The sequence below is a fragment of the Piliocolobus tephrosceles genome, chromosome 10, assembly GCF_002776525.5.
Source record: "Piliocolobus tephrosceles isolate RC106 chromosome 10, ASM277652v3, whole genome shotgun sequence".
In the NCBI taxonomy this organism is placed as follows: domain Eukaryota; kingdom Metazoa; phylum Chordata; class Mammalia; order Primates; family Cercopithecidae; genus Piliocolobus; species Piliocolobus tephrosceles.
The window spans coordinates 93,193,928-93,213,997 of record NC_045443.1 but is presented as its reverse complement, the minus strand read 5'-3'; the positions used below and the strand labels follow the sequence as shown (position 1 = coordinate 93,213,997).

General features: G+C 38.7%; 1 protein-coding gene across 2 annotated transcripts in view; it reads left to right on the top strand.

Annotated features, from left to right (window-relative positions):
• The window catches only part of NTN4 (netrin 4), a 123,651-nt gene that overhangs the window by 38,446 nt on the left and 65,135 nt on the right, over window positions 1-20,070 (top strand). For both annotated transcript variants that reach the window (XM_023230363.2, XM_023230290.2), the window contains exon 3: window positions 1,811-2,089. In XM_023230363.2, the coding sequence (XP_023086131.2) occupies window positions 1,811-2,089 (279 nt within the window). The remainder of the gene's footprint in view (window positions 1-1,810; window positions 2,090-20,070) is intronic.

The window sequence follows — 20,070 nt, the reverse complement described above, 5'->3', positions numbered from 1 at the left end:
TCCTCTGGCTTTGCCTGTGCAGAACAATTCTCAGGGTGAGGGGAAGATGGAATGGGGTGAGAGAGGGAACTAGGGTAAATGTCAAGGGTAAATACATGGCAGAGATAGAGAGACCAAACAGTTGCCACCAAGGTTCAGGAAAAGGAAGGGTGGGCAGATAATAAGAAGGACACCACAGACTTTTCAATGGAGCACCTGCTTGGTTAGCACTGGTGCGTCCTTTTCCATGTCCTTGCATTACTGTGGTTGATAAAATAGGAGGTAGTACGTTATTGATATCATTTAGAGCAAGGGTTCTTCCTGAGTGTCTAACAGAAATGCCAGTGTTTGGAGGTCATATTGAGAATAAGTACCTTATGAAAGCCCATAATGGATTCAATTTTTAAAAAATGTTTCAAAACAGAAAGTCAGGTTCTAGTTCAGGCTGTGGTTAAAAGAAAAAGATGTTACTTCTGTACTGACTTTTGAATATATGACATATTGTTTGTTGGACAATTTTATTTTCTGATAAGCTTCCTTCCACCACTTTGCATATGGATAAATGGGACAGAATGTGATTTGAGTTTAAGATACAACATTTTCTAAGCTTTAAAAGTTCAAAAATAGCTAGAAATACAAATACCGGTTAATTATTCCATTATTTCTTACTATTGTCATGATACTGGTGCTATAACATGACATTCAGTATGCGAATGAATTTAGGACCCGACGTAAGGAAGTTATCTGGAATTCTCACCTATTACATAAATGCCAAGAACAATGTTAAATTAATTAATTTGTTTACCAAAAATTTATTGAATACTTACTATGTAAGCAGCCACTGTCCTAGGATACATCCGTGACCACCTACCTGAAGTTTATGGTCTGGACTGGGAAGACAGTAAATCACTAAACCACTACAAATATAATGTCAGATGGTGATAAGTACTAAGAACAAAAACCAGGCAGAGCCATTATAAGGACTTTGTATCTTGTTCTGAGGAAAATGGGAGGTCTTCGGGTGGGGGTGGTTTAAGTAAGGGAGTGACACGATCCAATCTCTGTTTATAGAGAACCACACTGGCTACCGGCTGGACAATGGGCTACAGAGTCCCAATGTCTGCTGAATTATTACCCTTACCCTCTCCTCCAAAGTTATATTTCATTGAGGATAGGTCTGTACCAGTAGACCTTGGAGATGTGATCTGCACGGTCGATTCTTTCCTTTTCATACTTTTGGTGTGAAATTGATCTCTAAGGTGATACTTTTATATCCAAAAAGAGAGAGTTCTATTTCTAGGCAAGGTAAATCAGATATCACCTCTCTGCCTACAGTGTCCCCGTGGCTTCCGCTGTAGTCAGCATAACCCTACTGTGACTTCCACAGGGCTCCATTCATGTTGATCTCACACCTGCTCTCTGTCCACCTCTCCAGCCACTGTCTCTTTGTTCACTGGTCTCCAGTCACACTGACTTTGTTGTTCTTCCTTGAACAAGCCAAGCTTGACTTTGCCTCAGAGGCTTTAAGCTTGCTCTTCGCTCTGCCCAGAATGCTCTTCCCGGCAAGATCTTTGTATGGCTGCCTTTATCTCAAGAATCGGGTCTCTGCTGGTCACTCAATGTATACTTCTGTATACAAACAGGCAGCACATCTGCTTCTTAGAATAACAGGGCAGCTCTTTCCCAGGTGTGCTCAAGGTCTAAAAACTTCTTGTTATCTTATCGTTCACAGGTGACATAAGGCATAAATCAAACAGGGGCTATATTAGGCAAACAATTCAGGGTTTGCACACAGTCCTATAAATGCATGGTATTTTCTTTCTCCTTACAGGTTATTTTCAAAGCTTTGTCACCACCATACGATACAGAGAACCCTTACAGTGCCAAAGTTCGGGAGCAGCTGAAGATCACCAACCTTCGCGTGCAGTTGCTAAAACGACAGTCTTGTCCCTGTCAGAGAAATGACCTGAACGAAGAGCCTCAACATTTTACACACTATGCAATCTATGATTTCATTGTCAAGGGCAGCTGCTTCTGCAATGGCCACGCTGATCAATGCATCCCTGTTCATGGCTTCAGACCTGTCAAGGCCCCAGGAACATTCCACATGGTAGGTGAAACAAGTCCTACCCTAAGAAAAACAAATCATAGGTTACCATCAGCTTTGGGCATTGGTTGGTATATGCTTAACACAGTGCTGCGAATTTTTTCTTCTGCCCATCACAGCTCCGACTCCATACCCATCCTATCAAGTGCCCATTAACTTGTCTTTTAATCTTCGGTTTTAGTGTTAAGTCAAGCATGATAACCAGATTCCTTGGAAAACACCCATGCCAGGTTTTAGTACTGTGACCTTCAGATATAAAGTATAAAGTAAGTAGGAGCGAGAGGATGGCATAATCATATTAGTAGTGATCACACTGAAACCAGCTTTGACAATAAATGGGGAACATTGTGGAATAGATTTTAAAGTGGGAAAAATAAGAACCTCTATTTTATGCCCGGTATCTTTGCTGTCCAGCCAGCAGAATGAATAAAAATTCTCCTCCGTGAAGAGAACTGACCCCCTCCTCACCCTAAGGCAGAGTTAAACTCTCTTTCCTCTAGGTTCATACATCTCCTGGACTTTCCTCTGAACTTTTACTTCTCTGCATCCCCCAGGAGACTGTGAACTCTCTGAGGAACTGTATGATCTTTGCATTCTCAGGACCAAGTGCATTACCTGGGCCAGAAGTAGGTGCTCAGTAGGTGTTTGGTTGAACGATAGCAACACAGGAATAGGGAGATGATGAAAAATTAGTATCATTGTTTATCTGTCCTTACCTCCCCGACTTCCAGAAAAGATACAGAGTGGCTCATCTGTAAGCACCTTGTTGGGACACATCCAGAGACTATGGATGGGGATTGGGCAAGGAGAAAATAAGGATGAGCACTCCAATTCTTCGATTTTATGTCTTGCTCTGATAATTCTGAGCAAACCAAAGCAAAATGAATAAAATGGAAACGGCTGCAGAATATTCTACTGCATTTCCTGAAGGGTAGACGTCCCTATTCTTTCTTCTTTCTCTCAGCCCTAGTATAGGATAGGCCACCAGCAGCCATGATCCAGTTGGCCAGCAGGACAGTGCTGGCTGAGCTGAGTCACTGGGGCAGCATCAGGGTAACCAAAATGACTAGGACAGTGGACAGAAAGTAACCAAAACAGAAACAGTGCTATTACTTATAGAAGTTAATCCGGGCTCCCAGAGTTGAAGAAAATGCAGCATTCATTCAACAGATACCTGTTTGTTTCTAGACACTGACAGATCTTTGAAATCCACAGGATTGCTTCAGATAAAGGGTGCTATGATTGAGTGTATCTCAGTTAACGGGGTTCAGGTAGGATTCAATCAGAAAATAACAAATATTTAGAGACATGTCAACTTACCAGACTGTGAACTAGAAAGCTTATGTAAGGTAGAGTGCTCAAAATATTTTGCCATGATATTTTAGCGAATTCATGAAAGGAGAGCATGCAGATCTTTTGTTTCCTCAACTGTCTCTTATAATCCAAGTCATACAGGACCACCTCAGAGTAGAGTCCTGAGCAAAATGGCAGAGGCCCCTATAACATGGCACAGGGTGGACCCTCAATATTTGTGGACTGAAGGACCTATGAGACTACCTGAATGGCTCTGATCAACCACAACAAAGTGCCAGAGTTCTCCAGGGCCTTATAAAAACTTCAGGTGGCCAGGCCCAGTGGCTCACACCTGTAGTCCCAGCACTTTGGGAGGCCAAGGCGGGTGGATCGCCTGAGGTCAGGAGTTCCAGACCAGCCTGGCCAGCATGACAAAACCCTGTCTCTACTAAAAATACAAAAATTAGCTGGGTGTAGTGGTGGGCGCCTGTAATCCCAGCTACTTGAGAGGCTGAGGCACAAGAATCACCTGAACCTGGGAGGTGGAGGTTGCAGTGAGTCGAGATGGTCCCACTGCACTCTAGTCTGAGTGACAAAGCAAGACTCTGTCAAAAAAAAAAAAAAAAAATTCATGTGCATGCATTTAAAAGTATTACTTTCTTTTTTTAAAGTAAGTCCTCTAACTATAAACTTTCAGAGTTAACAACACTTTCTAAGGCTGAAAATAAAAATTCTAGAAGTTTCTCTTTGTTCTGCCAAATTCAACAAGGGATAATTACTCATAGTTAACAGGCACTTTTGAAGAAGTCTTAAAATACAACTATTCTATACAATATACTGACAGCAAGAAAATTATCAGTCTGTAAAGAGGTTCAGGAAAATCAAGTAAAGGGGATTATACATTAAGTGTTTTTCCATTTCAAAAGGATGTTAGAATGAGACATCTCCATCCTAGAAGACCCTATGGAATGGAAACCTCATTTTCTTATTAATCTCAGGCTGCTTTTGAAATTGGAAGTAATTTCCTTTTAAAATAATACTAATTTCCTGACATCTTTCTATCCCATTTTCATACTGATTTCAATTTCTGCAGCAGTGTAGCAGCCCCTAGTGCCATTACTAAGCATGTGTTTGAATTGAGCTAAGCCAAGCCAAAACTGTGGATAAGGCCAGGTAGTGGATAAAAAACAGCCTAAGTGGCCAAGACTATGTTGGCTTCCAGGGATCCAGTTCCGTGACAATTCTTGCTGTCCCTACTCTCTTTAGAAAAAAGAAAAAAGAAGAAAATAGAGCCCATAAGCAATTGGACCAATAGCGACCATGGTTGGAAATGTGAATGGTTCTGGTTTTCGATTTTTCCACCCCAAGTTTGGGTACATTTGACTTTTATCTGTACTTTTTTCTGAATTACAAAAGAGCTTGTATTGAATTTGTAAATAGTTGTCTCTTTTGAATGTGTTTTTTTGTTTTTGTTTTTGTTTTTTGTTTTGAGATGGAGTTTCGCTCTTGTTGCCCAGGCTGGAGTGCAATGGCATGATCTCGGCTCACCACAACCTCTGCCTCCCTGGTTCAAATGATCCTTCTGCCTCGGCCTCTGGAGTAGCTGGGCCTATAGGCATGTGCCACTACGCCCGGCCAATTTTGTATTTTTAGTAGAGACGGGGTTTCTCCATGTTGGTCAGGCTGGTCTCGAACTCCTGACCTCAGCTGATCCGCCCACCCCAGCCTCCCAAAGTGCTGGGATTACAGGCATGAGCCACCACACCTGGACTGAATGTGATGTTTTAATTCCTATGATTGCTTCACTGAGCGTGTTGCACATTGAAAGCATAGTCTTTTGCCTTATTAAGAACATGGGCATAGATTCATTGTCCCACATTTGTGTGTCTCTGGACACCATTCATTTTATGTATACAGCTATAGAATAACTGAAATCTGATTGTGCCTGCAGAATGGAAGGTAGCTTCTTAAGAAATACTGTTCTTTTGCAGGTCAGCTTATCTGTAAATGTGCGTACAAATCTAAATTTTTAGCACAGTTTTTATTTGCAGCAGTGGAGTGTGGTCCCTGAACCAGCACCATCAGCCTTACCTGGCAACTTGTGAGAAATACACATTCTCAAACCTTACCCCAGACCTACTGAATCAGAAATTCTGGAGATGAGGCCTAAGAATCTATGTTTAACAATCCCTCCAGGTGTTCTAATGCTTGCTAAAGTTTGAAAACCATTGCTTTACAGACTATGCCAATTCATCTGTGGCTAATATTGTTGCTAAAATGAGTAATTAATGAAATCTGATTTTATGGGCTAGAATTTTTTATGGCTGATGATAGCAAATTAGGGAAGTTAATGGAAATGGCACCCTATTTCTTAAACTATATAAGATTTTAGGGTCATTTCCTTTCTTTGGGAGAAAAGAATAGGAAAAGAGATACAAACTAGGAGCCTCATTTACCTCAATACATTCCTCCTGTGTCTTTTTTTTTTTTTTTTTTTTTTGAAACAGAGTCTCTCGCTCTGTCACCCAGGCTAGAGTGCAGTGGCGTGATCTTGGCTCACTGCAACCCCCCTCCTGGGTTCAAACAATCCTCATGCCTCAGCCTCCCAAGTAGCCGGGACAACAGGCACACACCACCATGCCTGGCTAATTTTTGTATTTTTAGTGGAGATGGGGTTTTGCCCTGTTGGCCAGGCTGGTCTCGAACTCCTGACCTCAAGTGATCTGCCTGCCTCGGCCTCCCAAAGTGGTGGGATTACAGGCGTGAGTGCCCGGTCCCCTCCTGTGTCTGTTAACACAGCATCACCTTCCCCTTGTTTCCCCTTCTCTCCGATCCATTCCACTTATTCTCACCAGTTCAGTTTTCTTTCATCTGTCCATTTTGCTGGAAGGCAGACAGTGTGATGATTAAGACCCTGGTATTGGAGCCAAACACAGCTAAATCTGACTTACCACAGCATTTACTAAGTTACCTGTTCTCACTGAACCTCAGTTCTCTAATAAAATGAGGATAATATCTACCTTTTGTAGTTATGGTGAGGATTTAAAATCTGATGCTGTGTGCCCTGGATATGGTAGACACTACTTACATTGCTGTCATGATTCTATTGTATTATCTCAGCCACCTCTACTCTTCTCCTCCATACACTTCTTTGCCAATAATGACAAAAATAAATCACAGCTTATGTGCTGTTTGACATGTTTACGAGGCTGAGGGTTTTGTGGCAAGGAAAACTGTACTTTGACTCCAGCCTGCTGGAATCCCAGAAATTATGTGAAGAGATCTTAAGCTTTTTTCTCTTTGCAGCTGTAGAGGACTGATTTAGTTCTCTTTTTCCTAGCAGCTGGTGATTTTACAGCTGTTGGGTGATGAATGGTAATAAGAGGGAATATGGAATGTTTCATTATTTTATTGAAATATCATCCACTGGATAACATGGAGGCCTTAGAATACTGTGAGAAATATTTAAATGCCCTGAGCTGCACTTGTTAAGGCAGATTTTTCTCCTGTAATTTGGAACTTATTTTAAAAGATGGTCAATATTTTGACTGATGGGTCTGAGTCTGAGGGTGAGCACTGAGACCTGTGGAACCATATAATGGGGTTTGAGGAAAATGTTCCTTAGCTACCCAGCTGTGTAAGGCAGATTTTAGAATCATTCACATAGTCTCATTATGAAAGTGTTTCCCGAGGAATCTGGATACATTCATTAATGTATTTATGTTTTCATATATCATATGCCATGTTTTATAAATTAAGAACAGATTTAAAACTATAGTTTTCATCTTCTTTTTAAAATGTATTTACTGTTCTATGAATAAGCCAAAAGTATAATTAGAAAGCTCTTCAGGCCGGGTACGGTGGCTCACACTTGTAATCCCAGCACTTTGGGCAGCTGAGGCAGGTGGATCACCTGAGGTCAGGAGTAATCTGCCTGGTCAACAAGGTAAAACCCCGTCTCTACTAAAATACAAAAATTAGCTGGGCATGGTGGCACGCACCTGTAGTCCCGTCTACTTCAGAGACTGGGGCGGAAGAATTACTTGGACCCAGGAGGCAGAGGTTGCGGTGAGCCGAGATTGCGCCATTGCACTCCAGCCGGGTAACAAGAGCGAAACTCTGTCTGAAAAACAAAAAAAAAAGAGAGAAAAGAGAAAGGAAGAAAGAGAGAGAGAGAGAGAGAGAGAAAAGAAAGCTCTTCAATCTTTAAGGTGTTAAGGAAATGAACAGGAGATTTTTAAAACAATAAAGTTATTAAATTTGACTATAAAATCAGGATTTTAAGAGAGAGAAAAGAAAGAAAGAAAGAAAGAGAAAGAAAGAAAGAAAGAAGAGAAAGAATGGATGGAAAGAAAGAAGGAAGAAAGGGAAAGGGAGAGAAAAGAAAGCTCTTCAATCTTTAATGTGTTAAGGAAACGAACAGATTTAAAAAACAATAAAGTTATTAGACTATAAAATCAGGATTTTAAAAATACCTTTATATGGTAAAACATGCATGTATGTTTGGAAATGTATATCTGTAAATTAGTTTTCGGTTTTAGCACGGAAAAAAACTATCATGGATTATAAATACTGATGACAACAGTTACCCCTTACTGAATGCCTACTATGTGCCAGGTCTTGTGCTGTCATGCTACAAGTATTATTGAATTTAATCTCCATAACAACTACAAGGAGTATCATCATCATTTTCTTTCAGAGAGGCAAAACCGAGGCTTGAAAATGTTGACTTCCCCAAAATGAATGAAGAGCAGAGCCATAATTTACATTCACCTGTCAGACACTAAAGCCTATTCTCTTTTTGTTGGCGTTGCACTATAAAAGACTTGGATCTAACCAGGTTTGACATCATGCCAAGAACAGAGAAAAGAGAGGAGAAAAGGGATTGGAAGAGGGCAGGGGGCGATGAGGATGGGTTCACGGGATTGATCATCATGATAACCACAGAATCTGAACTAAGGAGGGAAGGGAGAGAGTAAAGACAATTCTCACCCCCAAAGGTTAGCTGATTTATTTATTTATTTATTTATTTATTTATTTATTTATTTACTTACTTATTATTATTTTTTGAGACAGAGTCTCGCTCTGTTGCCCATGCTGGAGTGCAGTGGTGCAATCTTGACTCACTGCAACCTCCGCCTCCCAGATTCAAGCAATTTTCCTGCCTCAGCCTCCTGAGTAGCTGGGATTACAGGCACCCACTACCATACCCAGCTAATTTTTATTTTTAGTAGAGATGGGTGGGGTATCACCATATTGGCCAGGCTGGTCTCGAACTCCTGACCTCAGGTGATCTGCCCACCTCACCCTCCCAAAGTGCTGGATTACAGGTGTGAGCCACCGTACCTGGCCTAGGTATTTTGTATTTTATAAAGTCCTTTCCTATGCATTATTTCACTCCATCTTTACTATAACCCTAGAAGGTATGACTGCTCTTACAGGGATAGGTAAAGTATCCAAGTCCTCTACATTTTAATATGTAACCAGAAATTAGCATTGATTCTCTTCCATTAACAGCTAGTGAAATGGCTCCAAAGGGAAGAAAAAGAGAAAGAATAAAAGCAAAAACTTTGGATATTCTACAAAGTAAATAATTTAGAAGTGACTATCTTTGGAGGGGTATGGATATCTATGGTTTTATTAGGAAGAGAGATTTCTGGATCTACCATCTTTTACTTCCCTCTCTAGCCCTAAATCATTTTTGCTCCTGATGAAAAGCACCAGCAACCTCTATCATTTAATTTGTCACATTAGGATCTGGAGGAATAGGTAATCCTGTCACCAAAGGAGGTGCAACATATTCCTAATAGTAACAAAATGTAAAGCCTGCCAAATTGATACAATTAGTGTGAGCCTATCCTCAATCCTTATTTCAGTGCTCCTGTGTTAGCATGGCATAGTTCTGCTGGTAGTCCCTTAGCACTGAGTAACCCACAGGTGCTATAGAAGGTGTACAGAATGTTGATTTTACTTTATTTACTACCTCATATTTCCTAATAGAAGGGCAAGCCAAATTCACGTTCATGGCTGGCAATTATTAGTGTTTTGACTGTGTTTTCTCTCATACAGTAAGATATGCTTTCTTTTAATGACAAAAATTGCCCAGGATTACTGTTTTTGATGATTAGGAAACAAAAAAGCTTTGGGACCAGAGGCATTCTAAAATAATCTTGGCACCCATGGAAGGATTTCCTGTGGGGTTCCTTTCAAGAGTTCCCCCAGAACAATTAGATATTTATTTATAGGCCTTTATTTCACAGAGAGGTGAAAGGATAAAAATACCTGAAAGGTAAAATGTTGGTATCAGAGCTGACATCTCTAAAAGTGAAATAGAAGCCAATGGGAAAGTAAGGTTGATTCTCCAAAATATAATATTTGTTCATTTAACTTTTCATGAACATGCTTTCCAGAAAATGAATGTTTTTTCCAGAAAACATATATTTAGGTCAAAATTGGGGCATTGTAAAAGTGCAAAAATGAATCTAATAGGTTTGAAATACTCATTCTTTAAATTTGGGAAGGAACAACTCATATTTGACCTTTTTCTTACTATAAAATACTCCCCAAATATTCAAGGCATATCTCACTTTGCAAATTTTCTCATGAATACTTCCTTTTCAGTATAACAATTTTGGGTCCATCTGTGAATAGCTGGGAGCCCGGAGTCAGATCTCTGTGTCTGGAAGACCTGGTCTTCCAATTTCACTGCTAATATCATGGGTTCATGGGGAGAAGGAAGCTACATGGAAAGAGAAAAGCTGAGGTTACTGATAGATATCTGACTTCTGGTGCACAAATCGTGTCTCCACGGAATTTCATTTGTGTCTTGCCAATTTTGTAATAGCTGGAAGCATAGTTCAATTTGTCCTAAAGCAGTTATATTCAGTAGAAGATAAACTGTGATTTAAGTCCTTATTCTCCCTTGCAAGGGAAATTTTTAGTGACAAGACATGTAAGGTTAAAATACACACACACACACACACACACACACATACACACACACACTCTTTATAATAATTCCAGAAGATGGAAAAAACTCACAGCCATTTCAAATGGTAAGGAAAACAAGATCTGTTAATGTTGACATTCAAAACCTTAATAATATAATTGGGACTACAATTGTATTACATCTTAGCAATGTAAATATTTTAATGGAATAAAATAGTAAATTAGTACACATATAGGGATATAGAAGGGCTATAATATTTGTTAACTCATAGAATTTTTTTTTGTAATATGGGATTCTAATTTGGCATCTTTTTAGCTCTTTTCCTAGTCTTTAGGTAGAAAAACAATAGAGAAAATTATGGTTTCAAAAACCAAGACAAAATATATTTTAGCTTTAAGATAGCTCACATATTAGAATGGAAAAAATATTATATTTGTTCTACTATTAAATATTTTATATATAATATAAACATTATACAATTCATACAAGTAAACACCAATCAAGTGTCTTGCCTTTTAATTTTGCATCTCTAAGGGCATGTATTAGTCTGTTCTTGCACTGCTGTAAAGAAATACCTGACACTGGGTAATTTATAAGAAAAGAGGTTTAATTGGCTTACAGTTCTGCAGGCTGTACAGGAAATATGGCAGATTTGCCTCTGGGGAGGCCTCAGGAAGCTCCCAATCATGGTGGAAGGCAAAGTGGGAGCAAGACCTCTGACATGGCAGGAGCAGGTGCAAGGGTCGGGGAGGTTCCACACACTTTTAAACAACCAGATCACTTGAGAACTCACTATCCTGAGGACAGTGCCAAGGGGAATGGTGCTAAACCATTCATAAGAAACAGCTCCCATAATCTAATCGCCTCCCACCAGGCCCCACCTCCAACATTGGGGATTACAGTTCGACATGAGATTTGGGTGGGGACACAGATCCAAACCCTATCAGGGCAACACTACCAGGCATGTAACTTAGCTGGCTCAGTGAGCTCTCAGAATTTCTGAAAGGCAGTGATTTCATTGCTTCCCAGATAAGAACCTAGTAGCCATTAAAATTAAAGAGAACACAGGATCATAGTGTTTCCTTAGGCCGAACAGAGGCAAAAAATCCTGTGGCCTATTTGTCTTTTAGTTCAAATTTATAACTTAATTCCATTCAACTTAACATACCAGGAATAGAAAGGAACTTCCTCAATGTAATAAAGGTTAGAAAGGAACTTCTCAATGTAATAAAGGTCATCTATGAAAAGTCCCCTGTTAACACCATACTTAATGGTGAAAAACCAAATACTTTCTCCCATGATCAGGAACAAGGCAAGGATGTCTGCTGTCACCCCTTCTATTCAATATGGTACTGGAAGTTCTAGCCAGGGCAATTAGGTTAGAAAAATAAGTAAAGAGCATTCAGATTAGAAAGGAAGATGTAAGCCTATATTTATTCACAGATGACATAATCTTAGATTATAGAAAACTCTTAAGAATTCACCAAAAAACTATTACAGCTGATAAACAAGTTGTAAGATACAAGATCAACATTTTAAAAATCAATTATATTTTTATACACTGGCAATGAACAATCCAAAAATGAAATTAAGAAAACAATCTCATTTACAATAGCATCAAAAAAGAATAAAATAGAGAGAAATAAACTTAACTAAATGCAGGGCCTATACACTGAAAACCCTGAAACATTGTTAAAAAAAAAAAAAAAATTAAAGAATACCTAAGTAAAGGGAAAGACATTTTGACTTCATGCATTAATTAGAAGGCTTAATATTATTAAAATGACAATAGTCTCCAAACTGACCTATAGATTCACTGTGATATCTATCAAAATTCTAGCTGCCCTTTTTGCAGAAATGGACCAGCCGAACCTAAAATTCATGTGGAAAAGCAAAGAACCTCAAATAGCCGAAACAATCTTGAAGAACAACAAAGTTGGAGAACTCACACTTTCTAATTTCAAAGCTTACCTCAAATCTATAGTAATCAAAACAGTGTGGTACTGGTGAAAGGATAGACATATAAATCAATGGGAGAGAGAGCTCAGAAATAAACTCTGAATAAATTCAGAAATACATTTGTGACCAAAATTAACAAAAATTAACTCAAAATGGATCAAAGACCTAAATATAGAGCTAAAATTATAAAACTCTTATAAAGTAACATAGGTGTAGATCTTCGTGACTTTGGATTAAGCAATGGTTTCTTAGATATGATGCCAAAAGCACAAGCAACAAATAAAGAAAACAAATAAATTGGACATCATCAAAATGAAAAACTTTTGTGCATCAAAGGATACTATCAAGAAACTGAAAAGACAATGCACAGAATGGGAGTAAATACTTTCAAATCATATATTTGAAAAAGTTCTACTATCCAGAATATATAAAGAACTCTCACAACTCAACAACAAAAAGACAAATAATCCAGTTTAATAATCAGTAAAAGATTTGAATGACTGGTCTTGAGCCACCCAAAGAAGATATGCAAATGGCCAATAAGCACATAAAAAGATGTTCAACATCATTAGTCATTAGGGAGATGCAAATCAAAACGACATTGTGATACCACTTTACATCCATGGCTATGATCGAAAAGACAAATAACAAGTGTTGCAGAGGATATGGAAAAGTTGGAACCTTCACACATTGCTGGTAGAAATGTAAAATACTACTGCTGCTGTGGAAAACAGTCTGGAATTTTCTCAAATTTTGTTTTTGTTTTTGTTTTTGTTTTTGTTTTTGAGACCAAGTTTTGCTCTTGTTGCCCAGGCTGGAGTGCAGTGGTGCAATCTTGGCTCACTGCAACCTCTGCCTCCCAGGTTCAAGCAATTCTCTTGTCTCAGCCTCCAGAGTAGCTGGGATTATAGGTTCCCACCACCATGCCCAGCTAATTTTTGTATTTTTAGTAGAGATGGGGTTTCACCATGTTGAAGGCTGGTCTTCAACTCCTGACCTCGGGTGATCTGCCCATCTCAGCCTCCCAAAGTGCTGGGATCACAGGCATCAGTCATCACGCCTGGCCCTCTCAAAAATTTTAATATGGAGTTGCCATATGACCCAGCAATTCTACCCCTCGGTATATACCCAAGTGAATTAAAAGCATGTCTACACAAAATCTTGCACATGAATGTTCATAGAAGCATTTTTCATAGTAGCCAAAAAGTGGAAACAACTCAAGTGTCCATCAGTTGATGAATGGATAAACAAACTGTGGTATATCTATACAATGGACTATTATCCAGCCATAAAAAGGAAATAAATACTGATACACATTATAATTCAGATAAACCTTGAAAATGCTGTGCTAAGTGAAACCCAGACACAAAAGCATATTGTATTATTCCTTTTATATGAAATGCCCAGAATAGACAAATCCATAAAGACAAAAATAGGTTGGCAATTGGCAGGTACTGGCAATTAGGGGGGAATGAGAAGTGACTGCCTAGTGAGCATGAGATTTCTTTTTGGGGTGGTGAAAATGCTCTGGAATTAGATAGTGGTAATGATTGTACAACATTTTGAATATACTGAAAACCACTGAAATGTACACTAGAATGGTTAAAAATAGTGAATTTTATGTTACGTGAATGTTATCTCAGTAACAAAAAAAATCAATAGCTTAAAAAAAAAGAACCCAAACAAAAACAGAAAAACAAACATGGTGGGTTATATAGGAATTTTACAGAATAAATATATTTTTTTCAAGACCAGTCGTTAAACTGACTGATTTCAAAAGCAATAGCTTTTGGATGGATGAGTATTGAAGAAAACCAATTCTTTCAATAGCTGCGTCTGTTGTTTCTGGCCATATACAGATAGTCACAGATTTCTGAATGACTCTGTATTCTGATAGAGTTTCTAAACAAGCATAACTTTTTAATAAACCAGTATTCCACCTTCATTTTTCATGTGCACATACTCAATGGTGAAGACTGTTTTACAAGATTCACCTAGAAACAAACAATTTCCCGATATGAAAAGAAGCATCTGAATGAATTAACAACAAAACACGATGGAAGACAATATGCCCTAGTAACTGGCTTCTTGTACTACAACCAGGGACTCATTTATCTTAAACAAGTCAACTTTTGTAATACTCTGTGCCCTGTATCAAATACTGAGTGACAGTCAGACAGTGCTGTCAGGAAAGAAGGAAAACAGTAGGAAACGTGAAATAGACCGGATTTTTAAAACAAAATCTTTGTAAGAGAATGCACAGTAGCCTGTGACAAGAATTTTTTTCCTTTAAAACAACCAGAAACTATGCAAATACATTGAGCAAATAAATCTCAATGGGTGAAAAGTACTTAATAATCCTCACAGCATTTCTAATAGAATTTACCTGGCCCCCAACTAATTATAACAACTCTTGGAAATCCTAGAAGGCAGTGAGTAAAACCCTACAACACCTTCCTTCATTCTAAAACGCTGCTTGACAGATAAGTTGCTTACAAAATGAGTTCTACTCGTTTTTTGCTTTCACGCAGTTTCCCAGGTTCTTGCCTAATAGTTGTGTTAAGAGTTTAAATGGCTTACTAGAAGTTGTATATTGTTAATTCCACTTTTGCTGCCTCTTTCTAAAATTATTAAAATTAAATAGGTATTAAGAGATTGAAACTGATGCCAAGGGATTCTATTATAAGAAGTTATTTTAGGTGTTTGTGGGAAACAAACAAACAAAAAAAATTCCTCCTTATGACATCACTGTTCTAAGATGGAACTTCTAATATTTTAGGAATCTCTTGGGAGTTCTGTTCCCTATTCTGTCATTGATTTGCTTTCTGACCTTGGGAAAGTTTAAGTATAAAAAGACAAGTGCAAAGGAAAATTATGAAAACAAGACTTTGAGATCAAATGAAGAACAAAGATGGAGTAGGTAGAATGATTATGTAGCTACAGTCTTAGTAACTGAGCATAGTGACCTAGTAGCAATTTGGCTTGAAAGAAATTTCAAATTACTTGGCTGTGTATTGAGATAGTTTCTCATATAGTATTATAGAAAAGTCTGTGTATAGACAGGAATTACAGCAAAAATCTAGTAATACTTGTTGATCATTTTTTGCTCTACATTTGCAGCTGAACAAACTATAGCTGTTATAGAGGAGAAAATGAGCCAATTTGATATTCTAATGCAATGAAGTCTTAGATATATTGAAATAAATGTCTCAAAATCAGAGTGCCTTACTTTATTGCCATTGCATACATGCAAATCTGCAGCCAAGTTATGCACATACACCAGCACAGTTCACTTGTAGGATCTAGTGAAATAAATATCCCTGTTGAACAGAAATCATTTTTAAAAGGCCAGTAGTCAGAAGTAATTTTTAAAACCTATTGGAAACAAAGAATAAGAAACAGTTCTACAGAGTGGAGTAATGATGGAAAAAAATCTCGTAAGTTGGTAACAGTATGATCTTATCTAAATGTAATCTTCTTAGGCCTCCTGGGCATTACAATTCTTAGTCTAATGCTATTTGCATTTTTATGGCAGAAATATTTATTACAGTCCCCAGAGGGAAGATAAAGTATGTGATGATACTGAAAAGAGGAAGCTAGTAGAATTAATCTTGTGAAAATATAAGACATCCAAACCCACTTTACAAAACATGTTAAAATTCCATTTTTAGAAGTAAATCCTCAAGTATTCTTTATTTGAAAAAAAAAAAAAAAAAACTTTAGGTAACATGTAAAGGGTAAGAAATGGTAGTGTTAAAAAATAACTTTATAAAAAGAAAGGTCATGACTCTCATATAAAACGAACATGAGTCAAAGATGTATTTAATTCATTAATGAATGACAGGCCAGTAAGACCTTACAAACAGTTCAAAGGAAAATTCAAAGAATCACACATATATAGGCAAATAAAGAATGCTGAAACAGGCCAGGCGCAGTGTCTCATGCCTGTAATCCCAGCACTTTGAGAGACCAAGGTGTGCGGATCACCTGAGGTCAGGAGTTCGAGAGCAGCCTGGTAGCATGGCGAAACCCCATCTCTAGTAAAAATACAAAAACTAGCCAGGTGTGGTGGCACCTGTAATCCCAGTTACTCAGGAGGCTGAGGCAGGAGAATCACTTGAACCTGGGAGGCGGAGTTTGCAGTGAACCGAGATAGCGCCACTGCACTCCAGCTTGGGCAACAGAGTAAGACTGTCTCAAAAAAAAAAAAAAAAAAAATGCTGAAATATATTTACAAATGGATGCAAAACAAGTCAATATGAAGGGCAAAGATCAATTGCATTCTACTGGACACAACTGATTTGCATTTCTATGGACAAAAATTGTTTGCATTATTAATCATTTCCTACAACTTACAGAGTTGTAAAATAGCTGAATGATGATAAAAGGCCAAGAAAACCTATCAAGGGTGTGTTGCAGTGGCACACTTGGTAATCTCTTGGTGGGTGGGGGGCACGGGGAGTGGATTTCAGAGTCTTTCACTATTTTTCCCCAGCAGCAGGAAAGGTAATTTTGGTAGTGAGGTTTCCCAAAAGATGCTACATTTGAACCTAAAGTCCACAGTTATAAATAAAAGTAGTCTCTATCCCTGGTCTCACAAAAGAGAGATTTGTTTTGTTCTAGGAAGTCATTATTCTGAAGAGTAAGAGAGACTCCTACCTAAAATTACTCAAAAAGCCCAAATTTAAACTGTACTGCTCGCTTGCAAAAAATACTCTTGAGCCAATTATATAGTTTTAAAACAATGGATTTCTTTTTTTTTTTTTTTTTTTTGAAACAAAGCCTCGTTCTGTCACCCAGGCTGGAGTGCAGTGGCACGATCTTGGCTCACTGCAACCTCTGCCTTCCAGGTTCAAACAATTCTCCTGCCTCAGCCTCCCAAGTAACTGGGATTACAGCACACACCACCATGCCCAGCTAATTTTATTATTTTTGGTACAGACAGGGTTTCACTGTGCTGACCAGGCTGGTCTCGAAATCCTGACCTCAAGTTATCTGCCTGCCTTGGCCTCCCAAAGTGCTGGGATTACAGGCGTGAGCCACAGCGCCCAGCCTAAAACAATGGAAGTATTTTAAAACCTTCTTTCACTTGGCTTTTGAAGTGAGGTTTTTGTTTTGTTTTTTGAGACAAGGTCTGGCTCTATGGCCCAAGCTGGAGTGCAGTGGCACAATCTCAGCTCACTACAACCTCTGCCTCCCAGGCTCAAGGGATGCCCCACCTCAGCCTCCCAAGTAGCTGGGACTATAGGTATTCAGCAGCACACCCGGGTAATTTTTGTATTTTTTGTAGAGATGAGGTCTCACCATGTTGCCCAGGCTTGTCTCCAATTTGTGAGTGGAAGCCATCCACCCTCCATGGCCTCCCAAAGTCTGAGATTACAGGTGTGAGCCACCACGCCAAGCCTAAGTGAGGTTATGTTATCAACACTATTTTTAAACTCAAACATGTTTTGTGATTTATTTGAAAAGCCCAAGTTATGCTTTTCTCTGCCCTTGAGCCGTTTCTGCCTTCCTTCCTGTAGATGGGTGGTTTTGGGGGTTTGTTTTTACTTTATTTCATTTTTGTTTAATCATCTAATTTTTACAAAAGTAGCCACGCTATATATAGAAAGATAAAGCACAAAACTTGGCTTTAGGTCTTAGTTCTAGCTGTAATACTACAAAAAAAAAAAAAAAAAAAAAAAAAAGATCTACTGAATCACAACTTTAAGCAGTCTCAGAATCAGTGCCCACCATATATATATAGAGATAGATAGATGTATACAGATGTGGCCAATCAACGTACACAGATGTGGTCGCATTTGGAAATTTGTGTGTGTGTGTTTGCGCGCGCTTGTGTGCATGCACATACACGCTTGCAGTTCTGAATACTCTTCTACTCCTGATTTCTTATGGTAAGTAGCATGTGCCATGGCACAGATGAACTTGGACTTAGATAAATAATTCAAAGCTTTGGGGCATACAAAATTTGGACATGAAAAAATGGAAATAAGCCAGCAACCTCAATTTAAAAATTTACCTAAATCATTTGGTTATGCACAGTGTACTTATTCTTCATAACTAAATTTAAACTGACGAAAAGTCATCACACTACCTATTACCATTCTTACCAGATCGTATCTAATAGGGATGGTAAATAACATAAAGGAGGTGCTATCCACAAAGAGCAAATCTTTAATTAGAGTTTATTTACATTCCTGCTGTCATCTCTGTTTGTAAATTTATCCAAAGGAGGTCCTAATAGGGGCTTGTTGAGGCTTGCAGTGGCCTGGAAATTCCCCTAGAAGGCATCAGAATCTCCAGTGTGCAGATAGAAAGGTTTTGTATAGAACCAATGAAGATCAAAATCTATTCTTTACCCCTACGTGCCCTGAACTTTATGCCAGGTGTGGGAAATTGGGGCCAGTCTCCCTGTATTCACCTATCTTCAGAGCTGCTCGACTTCTTCCAGAGGAATAAACCAATAATCCATTCAAGCACAGAACACCCATGAAGTGGCTCATCCTGAGTCCAAACTAGACTCCGTCCTGGAGAGCTCTCACTTACAGGACACGTTTTGGGAGGACACACCAATTGTATTTAAGCATCATCCTGAAGAGACCTGGCCAAAGTGGACCACTCAAAATCCTTCTGCCGAGGGTCTTACAATAGCATAGTTTAGGGGTTAAGATGAGGATGCTAGAGTGAGACTGCTAGAGTTCAGGTAGCTTTACCACTTACTGGCTTTGTGACCTTGGGCCAATTACTTAAACTCTTTGGGCCTTTGCTTTCTCCTTTGTGAAACTGAGCAATAATAATTACACCTACTGTATGGGGTTTTCGTGCTAAGGAATTGAGTTAATATTTACACAGTGCCTGGAACAGTGCCTGGGTATATGGTAAGAGCTACTCAGTGTTAGTTACTATTACTGTTGTTGTTATTATTTATCATCAGGTCCATAACTGACCCACATTCCTTGAACTTTACAGTAGATCTCCCAGACATGACCACTACACATGAGGACATATTTATCAACATGCCTTGCCCAGTTACAGGCCTGTATACTCCTTATAGGAAACAATCTGGACAAAGCTAAATGTGACAAATGAAATTATCTCATTCCCACTTCAAATGCATAATTATCACCCTCCCTTCTTGGCAGTTTTAAAAATGAGACAAAGCTCAATAACTTAAGTTCTCAAGGCTTCATTATATATATATATTCCCTGAATGAAAAAAAATGCACATTTATTGGAAACCCATTGTGTGTCAGTTACTGGGGATTCAAAGACATTTAAGCCACTGTTTCTTCTGCAAGGTCTTACAATGTAGTAGAGAGAGGCGGATAATGTAAGATTCCCATGCCGTACACTAAATGCCGTTTCCTTAGGGAATTTGCATTGGCTCCATTCATGGTTTTTTCAGGTCTGTCCATCAGAGCAAGGTCTTGGCAAATTAGTGAAGTAGGCACAGTTTGTTTTTGGCTCCTCTCTCCCCTTCAGACATTCCCTTTCCCTCCTCCAGAAAGTCCCAGTTCTAGGATTGAAAACATGATTATAATCCCTGCCGAAATGTTTTTGCTAATAATATAAGGATTTGCCCCTCCTGAGGGTAAGTGCATTTTTGTAAGGAAGTCTTGAACCTAAAACATCATTCTAGAGCTAAAGGAATGAATTTCTACAGAAAGAATTTCAGGTTACAGCTTAGCTGGGGGAAATGAAGCCTTAAGTACTGGCTAATTTTTATTCTTTAATCATAATTATTTTTACCCTATGCCTATCTGTATTTTATTGCCCATGCTTT